We start from the raw sequence: 18,431 nt of genomic DNA, 5'->3' as shown, positions 1-18,431 counted from the left end.
AGCCTGAGACTTTGGAGACCTAAGTTCAAATCCTTTCTCTTTCACAGACTTCCTCTAGGAAAGTGAGCAAATCTGTCACACTTCCTCATAGGGGTACTGTGAGGATAAATACATTAAAGATGGTGAGGTGCTCAGGTACTGTAGTAATGGGGGCCACATACCTAATATGTATATTCCTTCACAGTTGTTGTGCTTGACAGTATGATGCTGCTGCATTTAAACAAGGGAATGCAGTTTAAAAAAAAAAAGCTATAAAATAATTAAAACAGGGTATGACATAATAAAGTACCCATCATTCAAGCAGCTACAGCACTGGACTGAGATGTATGAGATCTGGGTTTTGCAATACTTCCCTACCTCATAAGGTTATTATGAGGTGCACAGATATTTTGGTGATGAGTGCCACAGAAAATCCAACAAATAAAGCATGAAATTTTCATGAACCCAATCCTCCCTCTCAGCTATATAGGGCACACAACTCCATAGCCAGGTAAAGGGTTATAGAATCATAGAAATGTAAGTCTAGAAGGGACCTTGAGAGTTCATCTAGTACATCCGTGCTAAAGCAGGACCAAGCATACCTAGACCATCCACAACGGGTGCATATCTAACTTGTTCTTACAGTCCCTAGTGATGGGGATTCCTCAACCTCCCTTGCAAACCTGTTGCAGAACTTAACTACCCTTATAGTTAGAAAGCTTTTCCAAATATCTAACCTAGATCTCCCTTGCCACCGATTAAGCATATTAATACTTGTCATACCTTCAGAGGACATGGAAAACAACTGTTCAGAGTCCTCTTTATAAAAGACCCTAACATATTTCCTCCTGTGGGAATTCTGGGCTACTGCACACGCCCAGAATTCACGTGCCGAGCGAAAAACTTTTTGCAGAAAGTAATTTCTTCTGGAAAGTTGCTGCAGTTACGCTTTTTGCCCATCAGGGGCCACTGTAGCGCTAGAACAGAGCAGCCTCTCCTGGGCCAGCCCCAACTGCCGATAGGGAAGAGAAGACAGCACCCTGCCGGTGAGGCCTGGTCAGGAGACAGGGGATATGAGGGAACAGACAGTGTAAGTCACATGGGACTGCTGGGGGATCCCATTCTTAAGGGCTATTGGGGGAGGACAGACTGGGACTGGGGCTGAATGGGAGTGAAGGCACATGGCCACATGGGAACAGGGAGAAGGTGGTGCAGCACCACATGAGGATGGGGGAAGGGCAGTGGCTGAGTGGGTGCACAGGGACAAATGGGGATGGGGGAGGAGGTGCAGGGCCACATGGGGGAAGAGGGGTGGCTGAGTGGGGGCACACAGGCACATGGAGCATGGTGCTGGAATGGGAGAGGGGGTGCAGGAACACATGGGGATGGGGGAGGAGAGGTGGCTGAGTGGGGGATGCGAGGACACGATGATTGGGGGGCGGTGGAGGGACACATGGAGACAGGAGCAGATGTGCCTAACTGAATGGGAGAGGCTAGGGGTCAGCCAAGGTCGGCGTGAGGGAGGCTCCCTAACAATCCCTCCCTACCCCACCGCCCCAAAAAACCCTTCCATTTTTCTCCAACTCACACCCAACAACCCTCCAAGTTCACACCCAGGCTCCTTCCCAGCAATTACTTCCCTCTCCCTCAGCTCCTCCGTTACCCTGGACTTCTCCAAGCCTTTGCGCTGGTTCTGAGTGGTGTGGGAAATATGGTTCTGTATTGTAGTTTAAATGAACTATTATTCAGAGTTCTATATTATGCCTAGTAAGGGATCTATTTGTCAAAAAACATTTCCTGAATCTTTTTCGTTGCCTGAATTGTTACAGACATACTTATTGACAGGTATTTTGAAACAAATTACCAAAATAATTGAAACTGGTGTGATTATATTGTTCTCTTTTTACAAATAAAATATGCAGAACTTTAAAATATTGTGCACAGAATTTTTAATTTTTGGCGCAGAATTCCCCCAGGAGTAACATATTTCAAGACTTATCAGGTCATAGAATCTTAGAATATCAGGGTTGGAAGGGACCTCAGGAGGTCATCTAGTCCAACCCCCTGCTCAAAGCAGGACCAATCCCCAACTAAATCATCCCAGCCAGGGCTTTGTCAAGCCTGACCTTAAAAATATCTAAGAAAGGAGATTCCACCACCTCCCTAGGTAATGCATTCCAGTGTTTCACCACCCTCCTAGTGAAAAAGTCTTTCCTAATATCCAACCTAAATCTCCCCCACTGCAACTTGAAACCATTACTCCTTGTTCTGTCATCTGCTACCACTGAGAACAGTCTAGATCCATCCTCTTTGGAACCTCCCTTTCAGGTAGTTGAAAGCAGCTATCAAATCCCCCCTCATTCTTCTCTTCCACAGACTAAACAATCCCAGTTCCCTCAGCCTCTCCTCATAAGTCATGTGTTCCAGTCCCCTAATCATTTTTGTTGCCCTCCGCTGGACTCTTTCCAATTTTTCCACATCCTTCTTGTAGTGTGGGGCCCAAAACGGGACACAGTACTCCAGATGAGGCCTCACCAATGTCGAATAGAGGGGAACGATCACGTCCCTCAATCTGCTGGCAACGCCCCTACTTATACATCCCAAAACGCCATTGGCTTTCTTGGCAACAAGGGCACACTGTTAACTCATATCCAGCTTCTCGTCCACTGTGACCCCTAGGTCCTTTTCTGCAGAACTGCTGCCTAGCCATTCGGTCCCTAGTCTGTAGCGGTGCATGGGATTCTTTCGTCCTAAGTGCAGGACTCTGCACTTGTCCTTGTTGAACCTCATCAGATTTCTTTTGGCCCAATCCTCTAATTTGTCTAGGGCCCTCTGTATCCTATCCCTACCCTCTGCCCCTGAGTATTTTTATTCTCAAAGGTCAGATTGTCAAAATCTTTTATAATTTTTGTTGCTCTCCTTTGGACCTTCTCCAATTTGTCCATATCTTTCCTAAAGTGAGGCACCCAGAATTGGACACAGTACTCCTGCTGAGGCCTCGCCCAGTTCTGAGTAAAGAGGGATAATTACCTCCTGTGGTAATAAATTACACTCATGTTAATAAACCCTCAGAATATTAGTCTTTTTCACAACTGTATCAGATTGCTGACTCATATTCAATTTGTGTTCCACTATACCCCCCAGATCACTTTCAGCAGGATTACTGCCTACCCACTTATTTCCCATTTTGTAGTTATTCATTTGATTTCTCCTTCTCAAGTGTATGGTTGACGTACACACTGTTTGGAAGTTGGCGTAGGCGCCAAACTTTAAATACTGCTATGACACTGGACTAGTGGGATGCAATTACTGTACCTAAACCATAAAAATCATATGAATAAAGCATTTAAAAACAATTGTAAAAAATGGATACTACTGTCAATTCCATTTGAAGTAATTATAAAGAGACCTCTAACCTGGATGATTAGCTGAGAAACTTCAATGTACTGCTCTAGAACGTTCTCCTCCTGTTCGTGCATTAGAATAGAAGGTAGAACATGACTTTCTATCCAAGCACCTGTCTCCTTCAAATGTGAAAGGTAAACTTTTCCTTCAGAAGAAAACTGTGCAAGAAAAACAAACAATAATAAAAACAGAGCTTGATAATTGTCTTTTTCCCTCATGAATACCTCCTTAAAAACAATACCTTGTGCTGAAGATGAATACTTAATCTGCAGTAGAGGGTGAAGGCTCTTATGGCAGTTGCTTGATTGAAGCTATGAGACCCTGCACCAGTTGCTTTCATAATCGAGCCAAGAATCTCCTGCAATATTATAACTTATAGTTATATTTAAAAACAAAATATATTTTCAGGAAGTCCTGTTCTGCACTTTGCTTTTGCTTAAAGACTGAAATTCAACTTCAAATATATTTTCAATAAAGCCAAGATTTTCAGAAAGTGACTGGGGTGTTTTTGACCACTTTGTTTTTTGAGTGCCAAACTTTACACTTCAAAGGGGCTTGATTTTCAAAAAAATGCTCTGCACCTATCCTCTGGAAGTCAGGCTCCTTTAACATGTCTCAAATTGGACAAGTTTGAGGCACCTGCAAAAAAAAACTAGAGATTTTTGAAAATCTTGGGGTAAGTCTTGCAGTCCTATAATTTATTTCTATTCATGATCTAAACTGCTAGTTATTCACAAAGTTCAGAGGTATGCAAGTTTTAAATTACAATAGTTACATTTGCTACAGATAAAGAGGTACAGCTAACCTCAGATTGTTAGTCACAACTGTTAAAGCATCAAATATGCAGAAGACAGCTTGGTCAAGTTCAGGCAGTACACTTTCAGAAAGGAAGAGACCATTAAACACTATGGATAGCTTTTTGATCACTCTTTTCATCAAAGTATTTCATCAGTTCATATCATGAGTGTGATGGCAGAAGATCCAAAGGATGGAGGGGTGGTGGATCTTACTGAGACTTTTGAAGAAAAAATGTTAAATCTAAATTTCAGTAGTGGTACTGTGTCACATTAAATAGTGCTTTACATTCAATATTCTGCAAATATTACCTTTGCAGCTCCAAGTACTTTCAAAAGCTGATTCAATTTCTTTCTGGGGACAGATAGCAGGCAATCCCGATTCATGGAATGAGTTAATAAATATTCTAGATAATCAAGCGCTAATTCTGGTTTTGACTCATGTGTTACTTGGATACGTACTCGCCGCTCAGATGCTGTATTGCTCTAAATGTGGAGGAGAGAAGAAGCCCATTAATCAATGAGATACAAAGGATACTACAATAAACTTTAATCTGGAGGATAAGTAATTACTATAAAGGACAAATAGAACCAGATTATATAATGCAACATAGAGGTAGAATTCAATGTTTTCTTGGCAAACCTTTCTTGGCGTCATCTCACTGGACATCCAATCACAGATTAACTCCATAATGTGTCCCACTTGTCCCCAGCGACACAAGCAGTCTATCAGGGTGGAGTATTTATTTTCATCAGCTCCCTTCTCAAGATTCCTCAATTTAGAGATCACACCACAGCTGAAAACAATTTCAGATATAGCAGCTGTTTTTATTCATTAGCACAGCAATGACGCAGACAAAATGAACTGATATGATATCTGAAATATTAACAAAACAGTTATAGGCCTATTGGCCCTACAGATTTTACTAAGTTATCAATTGTCCTGAATTGATATGTTCTTCATTAAGGGTATTTTAATGTATACCAAATAAAAACATAAAATTAAAGTCGAACAACAGAGCACCCCCACCTCAATTTTGACATTAAGGAAATAGTACCTGAATGTAGGAATAGCAGAAGCTGGCATAAAAGATGCCAGAATAACTAATGGAATCATGCAACGATCATCCTAGGATTAAAAAAAACAAAATAACCAAAATTATAAAAAAAAAGACTGAACCCATCTGACTAATAGTTGCAGAAGACAACAAGAATCTAAGCACCTTTTTTCGAGGAGTGGATTCTGTCACTGCAGAATTTTCATACCCATTAAAGAATCACCAGAAACAGCATTGAAAAGAAATACTTAGAGTGGATTGTCAGATTCATATACTTGGGAGTGCATGTGCTCCTGGTGGCCATATACATGCTCTGCTACCAGAAGAAAACATTTACTTTAAGTTTATATGAAGATGCATGGCCATGACTCCATCCAATTCCTTTCCATTTAAACAATGTATTAGAAATAGAATCCAAAGAAATGGGTATACACAGGGTGAGGAGTGTAGCTTTATAGTGGCAATTTATTCGTACTAGATAATCTTTGTTCTCTAACCATTTTCACCACAGATCCCTAATGTTGGAAGATTAACTATCAGTCATCCCTCAAAGAGGTGGGTCTGAGAACTAGTTAAATGACTGTGCGATTACTTTCCAAAATTAGGCATGGGACCTGGATTCAAAGCCAATGGTAATGCTGCCTAAATGTAGGGATTAAACATCAAGTAGCAGCCTTCAATATCCTTGTTTAGATAGGTTTGTGCAGCACCTAGCACAACAGGGCACTCATTGGAGCCCCTAGGTGTCACTGAAATATATAAAAAAAAAAGTGACTTCGAGGTTACTTTGGATCTAGCGGCATGCATCTGAAAACCAGGCAGAGACACTTTCAAGATCTTACCAGTTTTATGCCAAAATCTTCTCTGTTTAAATTGTGTTTGAAGAGGTAGTGTCTCCTCTGGACTTAGCTCCATGAAATACAACATAAAAAATTTATGTACAAGTTTAGTCCCATCTGGATAACAAGTGAGAGTGTCTCCCTCTTTTTAAAAAACAACAACAAAATGGTAACATTCACAGAAAAAGAACAGTTTTGCTTTTCCGGCAGAAGAGAGCCTCTTGCCTGAGTTCCTGTTCTTCTTGAAACTAAGACTCTGTTCAGACCGCTTTTCAGATCCATGCTGCTTCATCAATGCCAGAAAGCATGTCAACAACTAGGTCAAAGAGACTGCCAAAGCTGAAAAGCTTGTCCGAGTTTGGCTCAAAGCCAGCTCTGATTAAGAGAGAAGGTTACTCACCCTGTGCAGTAACTGTGGTTCTTCAAGATGTGTCTCCCTATGGATGTCCCACTCTAGGTACGCTTGCGTCCCCTGTGCTCCAAATTGGAGATTTTAGGTAGCAGTGTCCATTCAGCTCACACATGTTCCCTCTTCATCTCGTGCCCTGCACCAGGGCTATATAGTGCTGTGTGGGAAAAATGCCCTCAGTTCTTTCTCTACTGCAGAGCTCATTGGAAAGAACTCTGAAGCAGAGGAGGAAGGCAGGCAGTGGAACACCCATAGGGACACATCTAGAAGAACCACAATTACTGCACAGGGTGAGTAACCTTTTTTCCTTCAAGTAGTGTCCCTGTGGGTGACCTCTAAGGGAGAGGTGGGGCTTCAGAGTCGAGTCTAGAATTGAGGATAAGACAGAGAAGCCAAATATGGCATTGGACACTGAGTTGTGAGAGACTGCATAATGTTCAGCTAATGTATGAGCACATGTCTAAACCGTGGCTTCACATTTCTGCAACTGGAACGTTTCTGAGGAAGGCTATGGAAGTGGAGAGCAATCTCGTGGAGTGAGTTCATACTCTAGAAGGAGGTTGAAGATCACGAGACTGATAGCAGTAGGTAATGCACCTCGATATCCACCTAGAGCAGGGGTCGGCAACCTATGGCACGTGTGCCAAAAGTGGCACGCGAGCCGATTTTTGATGGCACGCAGCGATGGGCTGAGCTGCCACCACTCTGGGGTTTCCGCTGCCGGCTCCTGCCGGCCGGGGTCCCTCGCTGGTCCCACTCAGCGCCCGCTGCCGGCCTGGGTGAAGGAATTCCAGGCTGGCAGCGGGCTGAGACCCAGGCTGGCAGGAGCCGGAACCCCAGAGTGGGGGCGGGCTGAGCTGCTAAGTCGCAGCTCTGGGGTTCCGACTTCTGGCCCCTTGCCAGCAGGGGTCCCTGGATGCAGCCCCACTCACCTTCCTTCCAGTTGGAGTTCAGGCCCCCTCCCAGACAGGGTCCAGGCCTCCGGCCCTGCTCAGCCTGCTGGTGGTCTGGGGTACCAGCGGCCAGCTCCACTTACTTCAGCTGCCGATCTGGGGTTCCAGCCGCTGACCTCCTGCCAGCCAGGGTCTGGATCTCCAGCCTTGCTCAGACTGCTTTCCGGCCTGGAGTGCCAGCAGGCCACCCTGGGCTCTGCTCCTGGCCTTGGATCAGTGCTCTGCAGCCTCCCTGCTGTGGCCCACTGTCCCCAGCCTGGGACAGTGAGGGTTGCACATGAGACAAGAGAGGGTGCAGGTCAGCACCCCCATCTTAAAATTGCTTATACCAGACCATGCTGCATTTGACCTCATGCCTGCAGTCTATCGCCATTGTTTTTCCCCACTGAGAGTTGAAGGGAACATTTGACAAAATGGCAGCTCCTAAGAAAGCAAAGCTAGATGTCTGATCATTTCAGCCTGCTTGGACTGACACATTTGGATTTATTGAAAAGAAGGACCGTGCTATTTGTGCTTTCTGTTACAAAAGTGTTGTTTGTTGCACATCAAGTGTTTGACGACATTTTGAAACAAAGCATGAGAAAACCTTTCTTGATGAAGTAGATGACTGAATCAATCAAAAAGGCAGTAGCAGCCTATGAGAAGCAAAGCAGTGTTTTTAAAAGCTTAAGTGTAAGTAAAAATCAAGCTAGAGAAGGAAGTTACAAGATTGCACAGTGCATTGCAAAAAACGGAAAGCCATTTACAGATGGGGACTATATAAAAAGTTTTTCTCAGCAGTTTGAAGATTTTGTTCAATGATTTGCCAAATAAAGATACAATCATATCTAGAATAAAAGAACTGCCCATCTCTGCCAGAACAGTTGAGAGACGCATAAGTGAAATGGCAGAAAATGTTAAGGAAAAGCAGACAACTGCATTGAAAGACACAGCAGTGTTTAGTGTTGCAGTTGATGAGAGCGTGGATATAAACTACGTTCCACGTTTGGCAGCTGTTGCAAGATATTGTGCTTCCTATGAAATCCAAGAGGAACTTTGTTGCCTAAAACCCCTGCATGGCACAACAAAGGGGGAAGATAAACTGGAAAGTTTTGTACACCATTTTGAAGAACAAGGAGTTGACATCAGAAAAATATTTTGTGTGACAACAGATGGTGCTCCTGCCAAGGTCAGAAAACAGAAGGGATTTGTAAAGTTACTTGAAGATCAAATTGGCCGTCCAACAGTCAAATTTCACTGCATCATCCATCAACAAAACCTTTGTGCTAAAATGTCTAATTCAGAGCTTAATAATGTGATGAATACGGTGGTGTGAATTGTGAATTTCCTTGTTGCTCAATTTGCTTTGACTCACCGACAATTTCAAGCACTGCTAGAAGAGATGGATAATGCTTATAACGACATCCCACTTCACAGCAACATTCGGTGGCTAAGTCGTGGCAAGGTTTTGATTCACTTTGTAAACTGTTTTGATGCAATCAAGGCCTTTTTGTCGGAAAAAGAACAAAACTACCCCGAACTGGATGATGACAAATGGCTGTGTAAGATCATGTTTCTAACTGATATCACCGCTCACCTAAACAAACTCAACTTCTGTCTCCAGGTGCATGGCAAACAGTTCTGGATCTTTATGAAGCCTGGAAAGCATTTGTTGTGAAACTAAGCAGTTTTTTCCAGGAATATTCAAACTTCTACTTTCCACTACTTCCAACTCATAAAAGAGCTATCGACACATTGCACTGTCAATGTCGATGAGATTGGAAAGTACATGCAAGAACTGGAATCAGAATTTTCTGACAGATTTCAAGATTTCCAGCGATTTGGCCCAATGCTTTCTTTTCTAATTAAACCTGAAAAGTTCAACGAAAGCGCCTTGGACGTGTCTGTATTTCAGTGGATTGGTGTTGAAGATTTCGAAATGCAACTCATTCAGTTAAAAAGCTCAGAACTGCGGACATCAAAGTTTGTGGATCTGTGAAGCGCACTTGAAGCTACCGAGAGAGATCATGGGGCCTCTATTCTGACCTGCTGGATGTCCCTGCCAGTGAAATTTAACTGTTTGAAGAAAATTGTGTTTGCAATGCTTTCAGCATTTGGATCCACATACCTGTGTGAACAGGTATTTTCACACATGAAATCTGTCCTCTGTCCCTCTCAGAGCCAGTTAACAACTGATCACTCAGAAGCCTGTGTGCAGCTTAAAGTATCCAAATACGTGCCAGACATTGGAAAACTCAGCAAGGATCACACTAAACTGATAAGATCTGCATTTTAATTTAATTTTAAATAAAGCTTCTGAAACATTTTGAAAACCTTGTTTACCTTACATATAACAGTAGTTTGGTTATATAACATATAGACTTATAGAGAGACCTTCTAAAAAACGTTAAAATGTATTACTGGCATGTGAAGCCTTAAATTAGCGTGTATAAATGAAGACTCGGCACACCACTTCTGAAAGGTTGCTGACCCCTGACCTAGAGAGTCTTTTTGCAGACTGAGGATCCCTTAGATCTGTCCACAATGGAGAGAAATAGTATGGGAAATTTCCTGAAGGGTTTAGTCCTATCTAGATAGGAGGCTAGTGCAAGCACTCCTGACATTGAGTGTGTTTCAGTGTGGTTTCAAAAAGGAAACTAGGAGGTGGATAAATTGGTTTATGTGGAAGTCCAAATATATTTTTGGTAGGAACTTGGGTTGCAGTTGTAGTGTGACATCTTTAAATAAGACTGGAAAGGGGGAGAAATATGCCATTAGAACCCCTCTCTCTCCCACTCTTCAAGCAAAAGTAATGGCTACTAGAAATGCAGTTTTCAGAGAGGTGTAGAAGGGAGCAGGTGGCCATGATTTGAAAGGAGATGGTCTTAGACACCTGAGGACCAAGCTGAGGTTCAGTGTTGGTGTATGGCATCAGATTTCTAAGAAGAGGTTACCCAGACCTTTGAGAAACCTTCTTGTGGGATAAGAAAAACAGAATAACCCTCTATCTTATGATGGAAGGCTGTGACACTGCGAGGTGCACTTTTACATAAGTTAGAGATTATCCTGACCTTTTTAGTTCTAGGATATAGTCTAGCACAGATGATAGTGGAAAGGATGTAGGAGGAAAATGTCTTGAGTCACATCAGAGTTTGAATCTCTTCCACTTTTGGATATGTGTGTCATGAGTAGTTTTTTCCTGCTATGTAACAGCACCGCCTTTACGTCCTCAGAGCACATCATTTCTAAGCTCTTGAATCATTGACCACACATGCCTTAGGCCAGAGAACCTGTAGATTGAGGTGATGGACCTGGCTGGCATCCTAAGAGAGCAAATGAGTGGCTGGAGAGTGATTGGTTGGCAAACAGCAAGCTGAGTAAGGTAGGGGAATCACATTTGTCTCGGCCACATGGGATCTACAAGTATAACCCTGTTTTTTTCCTCTATCTTAAGCAGGATCGTGGATATTACAGGAATCGGTGGAAATGCACAGAGGAGACTTCTGTTCCATTGGAAGTGAAAGGCATATCAGAGAGTGGTGACCCAGACCGGCCTTGGAGGAAAACTGAGAGCATTTGCTGTTTTTGACTGTGGCAAATAAGTCTATTTTGGGGATGCCCCAGTGTAGAAATATGGTGGTGTCTATTTCCCATTTGTGATCTTGGGATCTTAGAGCCTACAAGTCCATTCAGTTCTATTTATTGTTCAGCCAATCACTAAGAGAAACAAGATTGTTTACATTTATGGGAGATAATGCTACCTGCTTCATATTTACAATGCCATCTGAAAGTGAGAACAGGTGTCTGAATGGCACTTTTGTAGCCTACATTGCAAGGTATTTACGTGCCAGATATGTTGAACATTCATATGCCCCTTCATGCTTCAGCCACCATTCCAGAGGACATGTTTCCATGCTGACGACACTAGTTAAAAAATTAATGCGTTAATTAAATTGGTGACTGAATTCCTTGGGGAAGAATTGTATGTCTCCTGCTCTGTTTTACCCACGTTCTCCCATATATTTCATGTTATGGCAGTCTCGGATGACGACTCAGCACATCTTTGTTTAAAGAACACTTTCACTGCCAATTTGACAAAATGCAAAGAAGGTACCAATGTGAGATTTTTAAAGATAGCTACTGCACTCAACCCAAGGTTTAACAGACTGAATTCTTAGAGTCTTTAGGCTTGCCGGCAGTGACGGTACCTGAGGAGCCTGCAGCCTTGTGAGTACTGAGCCAGAGATCAGTGAGTGCTGAGGTGGTCGACCTGATCGGAGATCATCTCTTCGTGGTAGATTCTCTACCCAAGGGACTTGAAGCCTGCTTTCTGGAAGCTTTTTGAGAGGAATCCAGGAATTTTTTCTTGGAAGCTGCGGGGGAGTATTGTGCCAAGGAAGTTGATGGAGACAGCCTCGTCAGGGACCGTTGGACAGTAAAAATCCCTGGGTTGGGGTTGGAAGCTGGTTGAAGCAAACTCTCCGTCATAAGCAGATGCAGTTTTACTTCAGAGTTTTCTGGCCCTTGACCTTAATTTCTGGCAGAAATTATACTTTTGAGGGACATGTGACTTCGGTTATGTCTGTCACTGACCGGGATAGCCTCTTGGCAGGAAAGATAGCATTTAAACCCGGGGGAGCTGGGCATACCCTTTCCAGGTTCCTCTTCCCCAGATGGAAGAAAAAAGAAAAAATAACTATGGATGGTGAACAGTTCACTATTCCAGTAAGAATTTTTTTTAAAACTCAAAAAAGAAAAAAGGGAGTATAAGAACTAACAGAAACTCCATGAACTAACAAACTATCTTGAACAAGAGAAAAAAAATACAAGTTAGGTAATCTCAATTCAGAGGCTACTGAGGCTCCATCTTGGGCTAAGGCGGCTGAGAAGGCGGTTCACCTGTGCAACGCTATATTGCACTGGTGCATGGCACAACATGTATGCGCAGGCCAAACGGGCACTGCTACCTAAAATCTCCGATGTGAGGTGCAGAGGGCAAAAATGTTCCAAGAGTGGAGCACCCTTAGGGACACTACTCAAAGAAGAAAGGATAATTCTTCCACTAAGGAAGCTTTCAGATGGCTTTCACAGTCCTTGAGGGCTCTCAGAGCACAACTCACACAAATAAGAGAAGCCTTCATTTGGATGATCCTTCCAAAGGTATCACAGGCAGCACATGTACTATTAGTAACGAACAGAGCTTGGCATCTCTCATGAGGAATACCGCAGGACTAGGTGAACAGATCAACTGGGCCAACACTATGAAGATTAATGGAACTAACTGAGCCAAACATGTCAACGCCTAACAATGAGCAAGTGCATCAAGAGAATGCCCACTACAAGGCAGAATTAAGATAGCAAAAACAAGTGCAAGGAGGGGAAGAAGAGTCTGGTGTTTCTAAGTTGTCTGCTCAAGTAGTGAAAGAGGAACTGGGGTAGTGATTATTCAGAATGGTGGGGGGAAACTCCTCATATGACTTAACACTGAATATTTTGTTCTGCAGGGGAGCCTCAAGAGCTATCTGCCAGACTCTCTGTGAAATTAGAGCACTCTCTTTTGTTTAGAAAGAAAAGGAGTACTTGTGGCACCTTAGAGACTAGCAAATTTATTTGAGCATAAGCTTTCGTGAGCTACAGCTCACTTCATCGGATGCATGAAGTGAGCTGTAGCTCACGAAAGCTTATGCTCAAATAAATTGGTTAGTCTCTAAGGTGCCACAAGTACTCCTTTCCTTTTTGCGAATACAGACTAACACAGCTGCTACTCTGAAACCTCTTTTGTTTAGGAAATTCCAAGGACCTCACTCCAGCCACTTTTTAGTTCATGGCATCATCCAAACACCATATGAAAACACAATTGCAGAAAGACAGACAAGGGACATGCGCACATATGCCATGCAAGCACTAGAATTAAAAATAATTTAAAATAAAAGAATACAGGTTTCTAGGAAGTCATTCATCTATATTTTAAATTTGCCACAATTTTAACCTGTGATATTAAAGTTTACCTTAAAAGCTTTAAAATATTCTGGCAGTACAGAGGCAAACTTTCTGATTGTGTAACCTTTGGCTTCTTCATTGTGATCCAGTGCTTTGTGAATACTTCTCCAGAGAATTACAGTAATCTCCAGTAAACTTGCCATGGAAGCCACATCGTTTATTGACAACACATTATTTAGCATCTAAAATGCAAACATTTGGGGATTAAAATAGCTAACACTGTATAATATGAATGAAGGTTAAAATTATGTTTCAAAAATTGAAAACCTTTTTCTGAACTCTTCATTTAACAAAGGAGCTATGCTTACTATATGGGGATGTGAATGCTGCAACTCAGACTTAATCTGTGCATAAATATAGTCATTTTGATAGATCCATATTTGAATAAATACAATTGCAAAATAATTTCTACTATTGTATACTTAGAATAACCATCAGTATGAGACAAGCACCCATTTTAAGTATGCCTGGAATTCCTCTTGCTTCTTAAGCTACTTGCCACTCTTTCTCACATCACAGTAGTGGCTTGATCGCCACTTTTTCCTGTCTTCCTATCCCTAGAGATCACCATTTGTTCCCCTTATGGTCTCCCTCTTTCATGTTCACTTTCCTGTCTCTCACAACATAAGTGCTATTTTAAAAAGTTGTTAGTACTCAGCATAAAGTAAAAGCCTTATTTTACTTACACTTATATTCTCCTTTTCACTTTCTTCTTCTTCATCTTCATCATCTTTATTTTCTTTTATTGCTCTCTGAATGCAGGCATTCAAGCAGCGCCGAATAGTGAGCATGAATTTAGCTAAATTTTGAAAGTAGATAATTTAGACAACCATTCCACTTAAGAACCCTTTATCAGCAACAGATGATATTACAGGTAATTATAAAAATTTGAGGAAGTGGGAGATAAGAACCAGACACAGCTAGTATATAAGATACCAATTCCATTAAAGTAAATTTAATATATTCAAATATGAAACACTTGTGGTTTAAGTAATCACCGCCCTTTCTGATCCAATCATTGAAAACAACAAAACAAAAAACAAAACAAAAAATACACAATCCCCTTGTTTGGTATTTTTCTCCAGAGAAAAGATCACAGGAAGCTATACTAAATTTATTTGCAATAGCTATTACTTCAATGAACTAGTCTCAAAACATGATGGCTCTCTGTGACATGGAGACTCCTTGGCAAAGGGTCCCCTGTTATTTGCAAACTCTCACCTCAGAGCTAAGACACCCACTGCACCAAACTCAGTCTTACAGGAGATTTATCCATAATAAGTAACGTAAGGTATCTACAGAAAACTCCTGGTCAAGACTCAATCATTTCAAGATGTATGTATGTATGGATAATATTTCAAGAATAATGTATTTATATTGAAAGTATGCTTTATGGACTTGGGAGTAAAAATTGGGCTTGGTCTACACTAGAAGATTAGGCTGTTGAGTTACCATGGTGAAAAATCCACACCAGAGTGGCATTGCTAAACCCCGCAGTGCAGACAGCACTAGGTCAATGGAAAAATTCTTCTATTGACCTAGCTACTTTCTCTTGGGGAAATGGATTACCTAGGAGGATGGGTAGCATTTTAAATGTAGATGTACCCTAAGTCATCGGGGTAGTGTGTCTTGGTGATGAGCCATTAAAGCAAAAGGGAGCTGTCACTCAGACAGCAAAGTAATGAAAGGCTCTATTATTTACCTTTGCCACAACCCAGAACAATGGAAAGCCATCAAAGACAACACAAAACAACATAAACCACTTGGAGGTGACAAGGAACATTATAACAGGCAGAAGATCACCCTGGTTGTGAATAAATACAAAAGACTGTTGTACATTTGTATCACCAAATGTAAGGAAAGGTTCTGTATCCATTCACTGAAGAAATCCTTTAAGGAGCAGGGGACTTTCATGAATGTTTGGATCCTGATTCTTGTGAAACCAGCCAGCTCTCTACGGGGCTGAACTTTCTGGGGGTAGGAAGCTTACTTTATTATATAGGAAAGGTAACTATTGACAAGAGTAAACCTAGGTTCACATGTTATGATTTTGTTTTGAGTTGTAATCAGTTGTTCCCATCACTTTCTTTCACTTCTAGTTAAATCTTTATTCTTTCTTAAAACAAATCTACTTTTGTTTTATTGTAAGTGCTTACAAGTACTGTGTGGTTTACAGAAGCAATGGTTTAAGATAAAACTGGTAATCTGGGGTACACTGCACCTTTGGAGGCTGATGATCTGGAATTTCTGTGAGTAACCAATGTCAGAGGCTTGATATAAAAAAGGAATGATTCCAAGTGATTCAGGGTGCACCTATTGTTAACCTGCAAGATGAAGTTAGGGCTGGCATAGTCCGGAGAAGCATGGTCGATTGGCTGAGAGGCTGGTTGGTGTCAGGGAGAGGATACCCAGCAACCACAAGGAAGACTCCCTCTCCCTGAAGGTAGGGAGTAAAAGTGACCGAGTCTTATGTGCCCTGATAACCATCACTCCCCCCCGGACATAAATCCACAATCTTTACAGAACACATAATTAGGCTACTATCTTTGAAATCTCTCAGTGTCCATACAACCACCCTCATCTCTAGAATGCATGTGTAGGGATTGTTCTTTGGGTGACCTGATGTCTTGAGCATGGAATCAACCTGTGCAGATTCCTTATTTCTTTCTGACATTAGCAAGTTCTGGAAATAAAACCACTCTGCTAGTTTGCTTGCTGGCATGGATTCAATAGCATTCTTCGCTAGAAAGAAAACTTCCTGCAATGTATCTCCCTGATACTGCTGGTCTAAGAACATTTTCAATTAGGGAAATTTGGAAGAATTTTTCAGAAGAGATTTTTGTAGAGTCAGCCATTTGACAATACTGAAGGCCCCCAAGTACTGGAGACAAACTAAGTGTTAAACAAGTAATATAAAATTGACATTTCCAGGACTCTTGTAGTGTCCAGTACTTTACCTATGTTGGTGGGAGCAGTATACTCGTAAGCATACTGATAGAACTTTCTGGCTGCTGCTGGATTCATCTGGATTAGTGTAACACAGCGTTCACACCATACCTCCTCAAGTTGATTAACAGGCAAGAAAGAGTTGAATAGGAGATTTACTAAGCGGCGTGACACAGGACGTGAATCAACTTCAAGACGAGTCAGAAGATGCTCCATGGGACAAATTTTCCAGAACTTTTGAAATTTTTTTTTAAAAGTGAGAAGGGGAGGAAGTTAAAGGGGCAACAGAAGAAGGGAAAGAGAAACAAGATATTACAATTTTTTTTTGGTTAACAGTACTTTCTGCACCAAAACACTGACTGAACAAAAGTAAAATGTATTGTTTAGGAGTAAAATACTAAAATACATAGCACTATATGGAACCAGTACTCTAGCATTATTCAGGTGCAATACATAGCATATTGAGTGTATTAGTCAAATTCCAACTCTCGCAATTACAATCCAGTGTACCTAAAATTCTTTATTCAGTTCAGTTGATAAGGAAGAATTACTTACCTGCAGTAGTAATACTTTGAAAATATCATCGCAAAAACTGTTATTCAGGATTCTTACTCACGTCTCACTCCCAGCTTCAGAGAGAGTTAAATTCCCTACCTATGAAAATTTTAGGTTCTGAGGCAGCTGTAAGGGTGATTAGTGCACAAGCTACCTTCCAGATATATCCACCAAAGATTAGCCCATGCCATCAGCTGCCACTACTTCAGTCCTGTCTCAGCTACTGCATTACAGACATGGAATGCAGGGAGTAAATTCTTAGTTATGCAATAGTAATGCTACTACTTTACATCTGTCATTTTTGTGGCAAGGTCTTGAATTAATTAGGTCTATGCTTTTAGATATGTGATTTCAAAAAAAGTTTTGGAATTGTTATTAGGCACTGAAAAATCTTCTTCCTTATGGCTCACTAAATACAGCAGTTTTTCCCTTGTGGTTACAAAATATGGTGTTACCGCATGCAGCTCAATAGATCAGCCTCTCCTAATAATCACTTTACTAACAAGGGCTTATTGAAAACATATTTTCCAACATTCAATACTTAACAAAAGTACACATTTCCTATTTATTTAAAGAAAAATAGTTACTAACCTTTTGTAACTGTTGTTCCTCAACGTGTATTGCACATGTTCATTCCAGGTGTGCGTGCACCCTGTGCACAGTCATTAGAAATTTTTTCCTCAGTGATACCCATTAGGGCAGCTTAAGCACCTTCTTCTGCCATGCACCAGTGCATGCCAGTATGAAGGGCTCACCCATCCCTGAGCTCCCTCACTTCCTTCTTGCCGGACAACTCTGAAGCCAAGGGATAGGAGGGCAAGTCGTGGAATGGACATGTACAACTCATCTCTAAGAACAACAGATATGAAAGGCTAGAAGCAATTTTTTTTTTTTGGGAGTGATTGCACATGTATATTCCACTCAGTGACTCACAAGCCATAATGTATGATGGAGTTCATGTACACACAGACTGGAGTACAATTTGTCCAAATTTAGCATCATGTCTGGAGTACGGAGTACTGGCATAATAGGATGCAAAGGTATGAACTGAACACTAGACTGCCACTCCACAAATGTCCTGGATTTAGACTTGAGCGAGGAACACTCTAGAGGCTGCCTGCCATATCATGGAATGTACTGTCAGTCTGCCCAGCAGGGAAATGCCTACCAGATCATAACAAACATGAAGGCAGAAAGTTATCCAAGACAAAATTCTTTGCAAAGAGACAGGATGACCCTTCATCTGCCTGCTATGGCCACCAATAGCTGGGCTGACAAACAAAACGCTTTAATCCTCCCTATGTAGGATACCAACACTCTTCTGACATCTAAGGTGTGCAAACGTTGCTCCTCTGTTGGCATGTGGTTTGGGGTAAAATGTAGGAAAGTAAATTGACTGGTTAATATGAAAATTAAATACCACTTTTGAGAGAAATCTTGGATGAGGGCACAAGTACACCTTATCCTTAAAAGGATATTGTATAAGGTGGTTCGGATGTCAGAGCACACAATTT

General features: G+C 41.6%; 1 protein-coding gene across 3 annotated transcripts in view; it reads right to left on the bottom strand.

The window, feature by feature from the left end:
• NCAPG2 (non-SMC condensin II complex subunit G2) overlaps window positions 1–18,431 on the bottom strand; it is a 116,736-nt gene that overhangs the window by 32,755 nt on the left and 65,550 nt on the right. For all 3 annotated transcript variants that reach the window (XM_073334541.2, XM_073334542.2, XM_073334543.2), the window contains 8 exons: window positions 16,374–16,596; window positions 14,103–14,215; window positions 13,425–13,598; window positions 5,237–5,307; window positions 4,822–4,975; window positions 4,491–4,664; window positions 3,626–3,742; window positions 3,396–3,542 (listed from right to left, as the gene is read on the bottom strand). In XM_073334541.2, coding sequence (XP_073190642.2) covers window positions 3,396–3,542; window positions 3,626–3,742; window positions 4,491–4,664; window positions 4,822–4,975; window positions 5,237–5,307; window positions 13,425–13,598; window positions 14,103–14,215; window positions 16,374–16,596 — 1,173 coding nt within the window. The remainder of the gene's footprint in view (window positions 1–3,395; window positions 3,543–3,625; window positions 3,743–4,490; window positions 4,665–4,821; window positions 4,976–5,236; window positions 5,308–13,424; window positions 13,599–14,102; window positions 14,216–16,373; window positions 16,597–18,431) is intronic.

Source organism: Lepidochelys kempii, chromosome 2 (genome assembly GCF_965140285.1).
Source record: "Lepidochelys kempii isolate rLepKem1 chromosome 2, rLepKem1.hap1, whole genome shotgun sequence".
NCBI lineage: Eukaryota > Metazoa > Chordata > Testudines > Cheloniidae > Lepidochelys > Lepidochelys kempii.
Note: the sequence above shows the minus strand (reverse complement) of the source record. Positions and strands in the feature narration are given on the sequence as shown.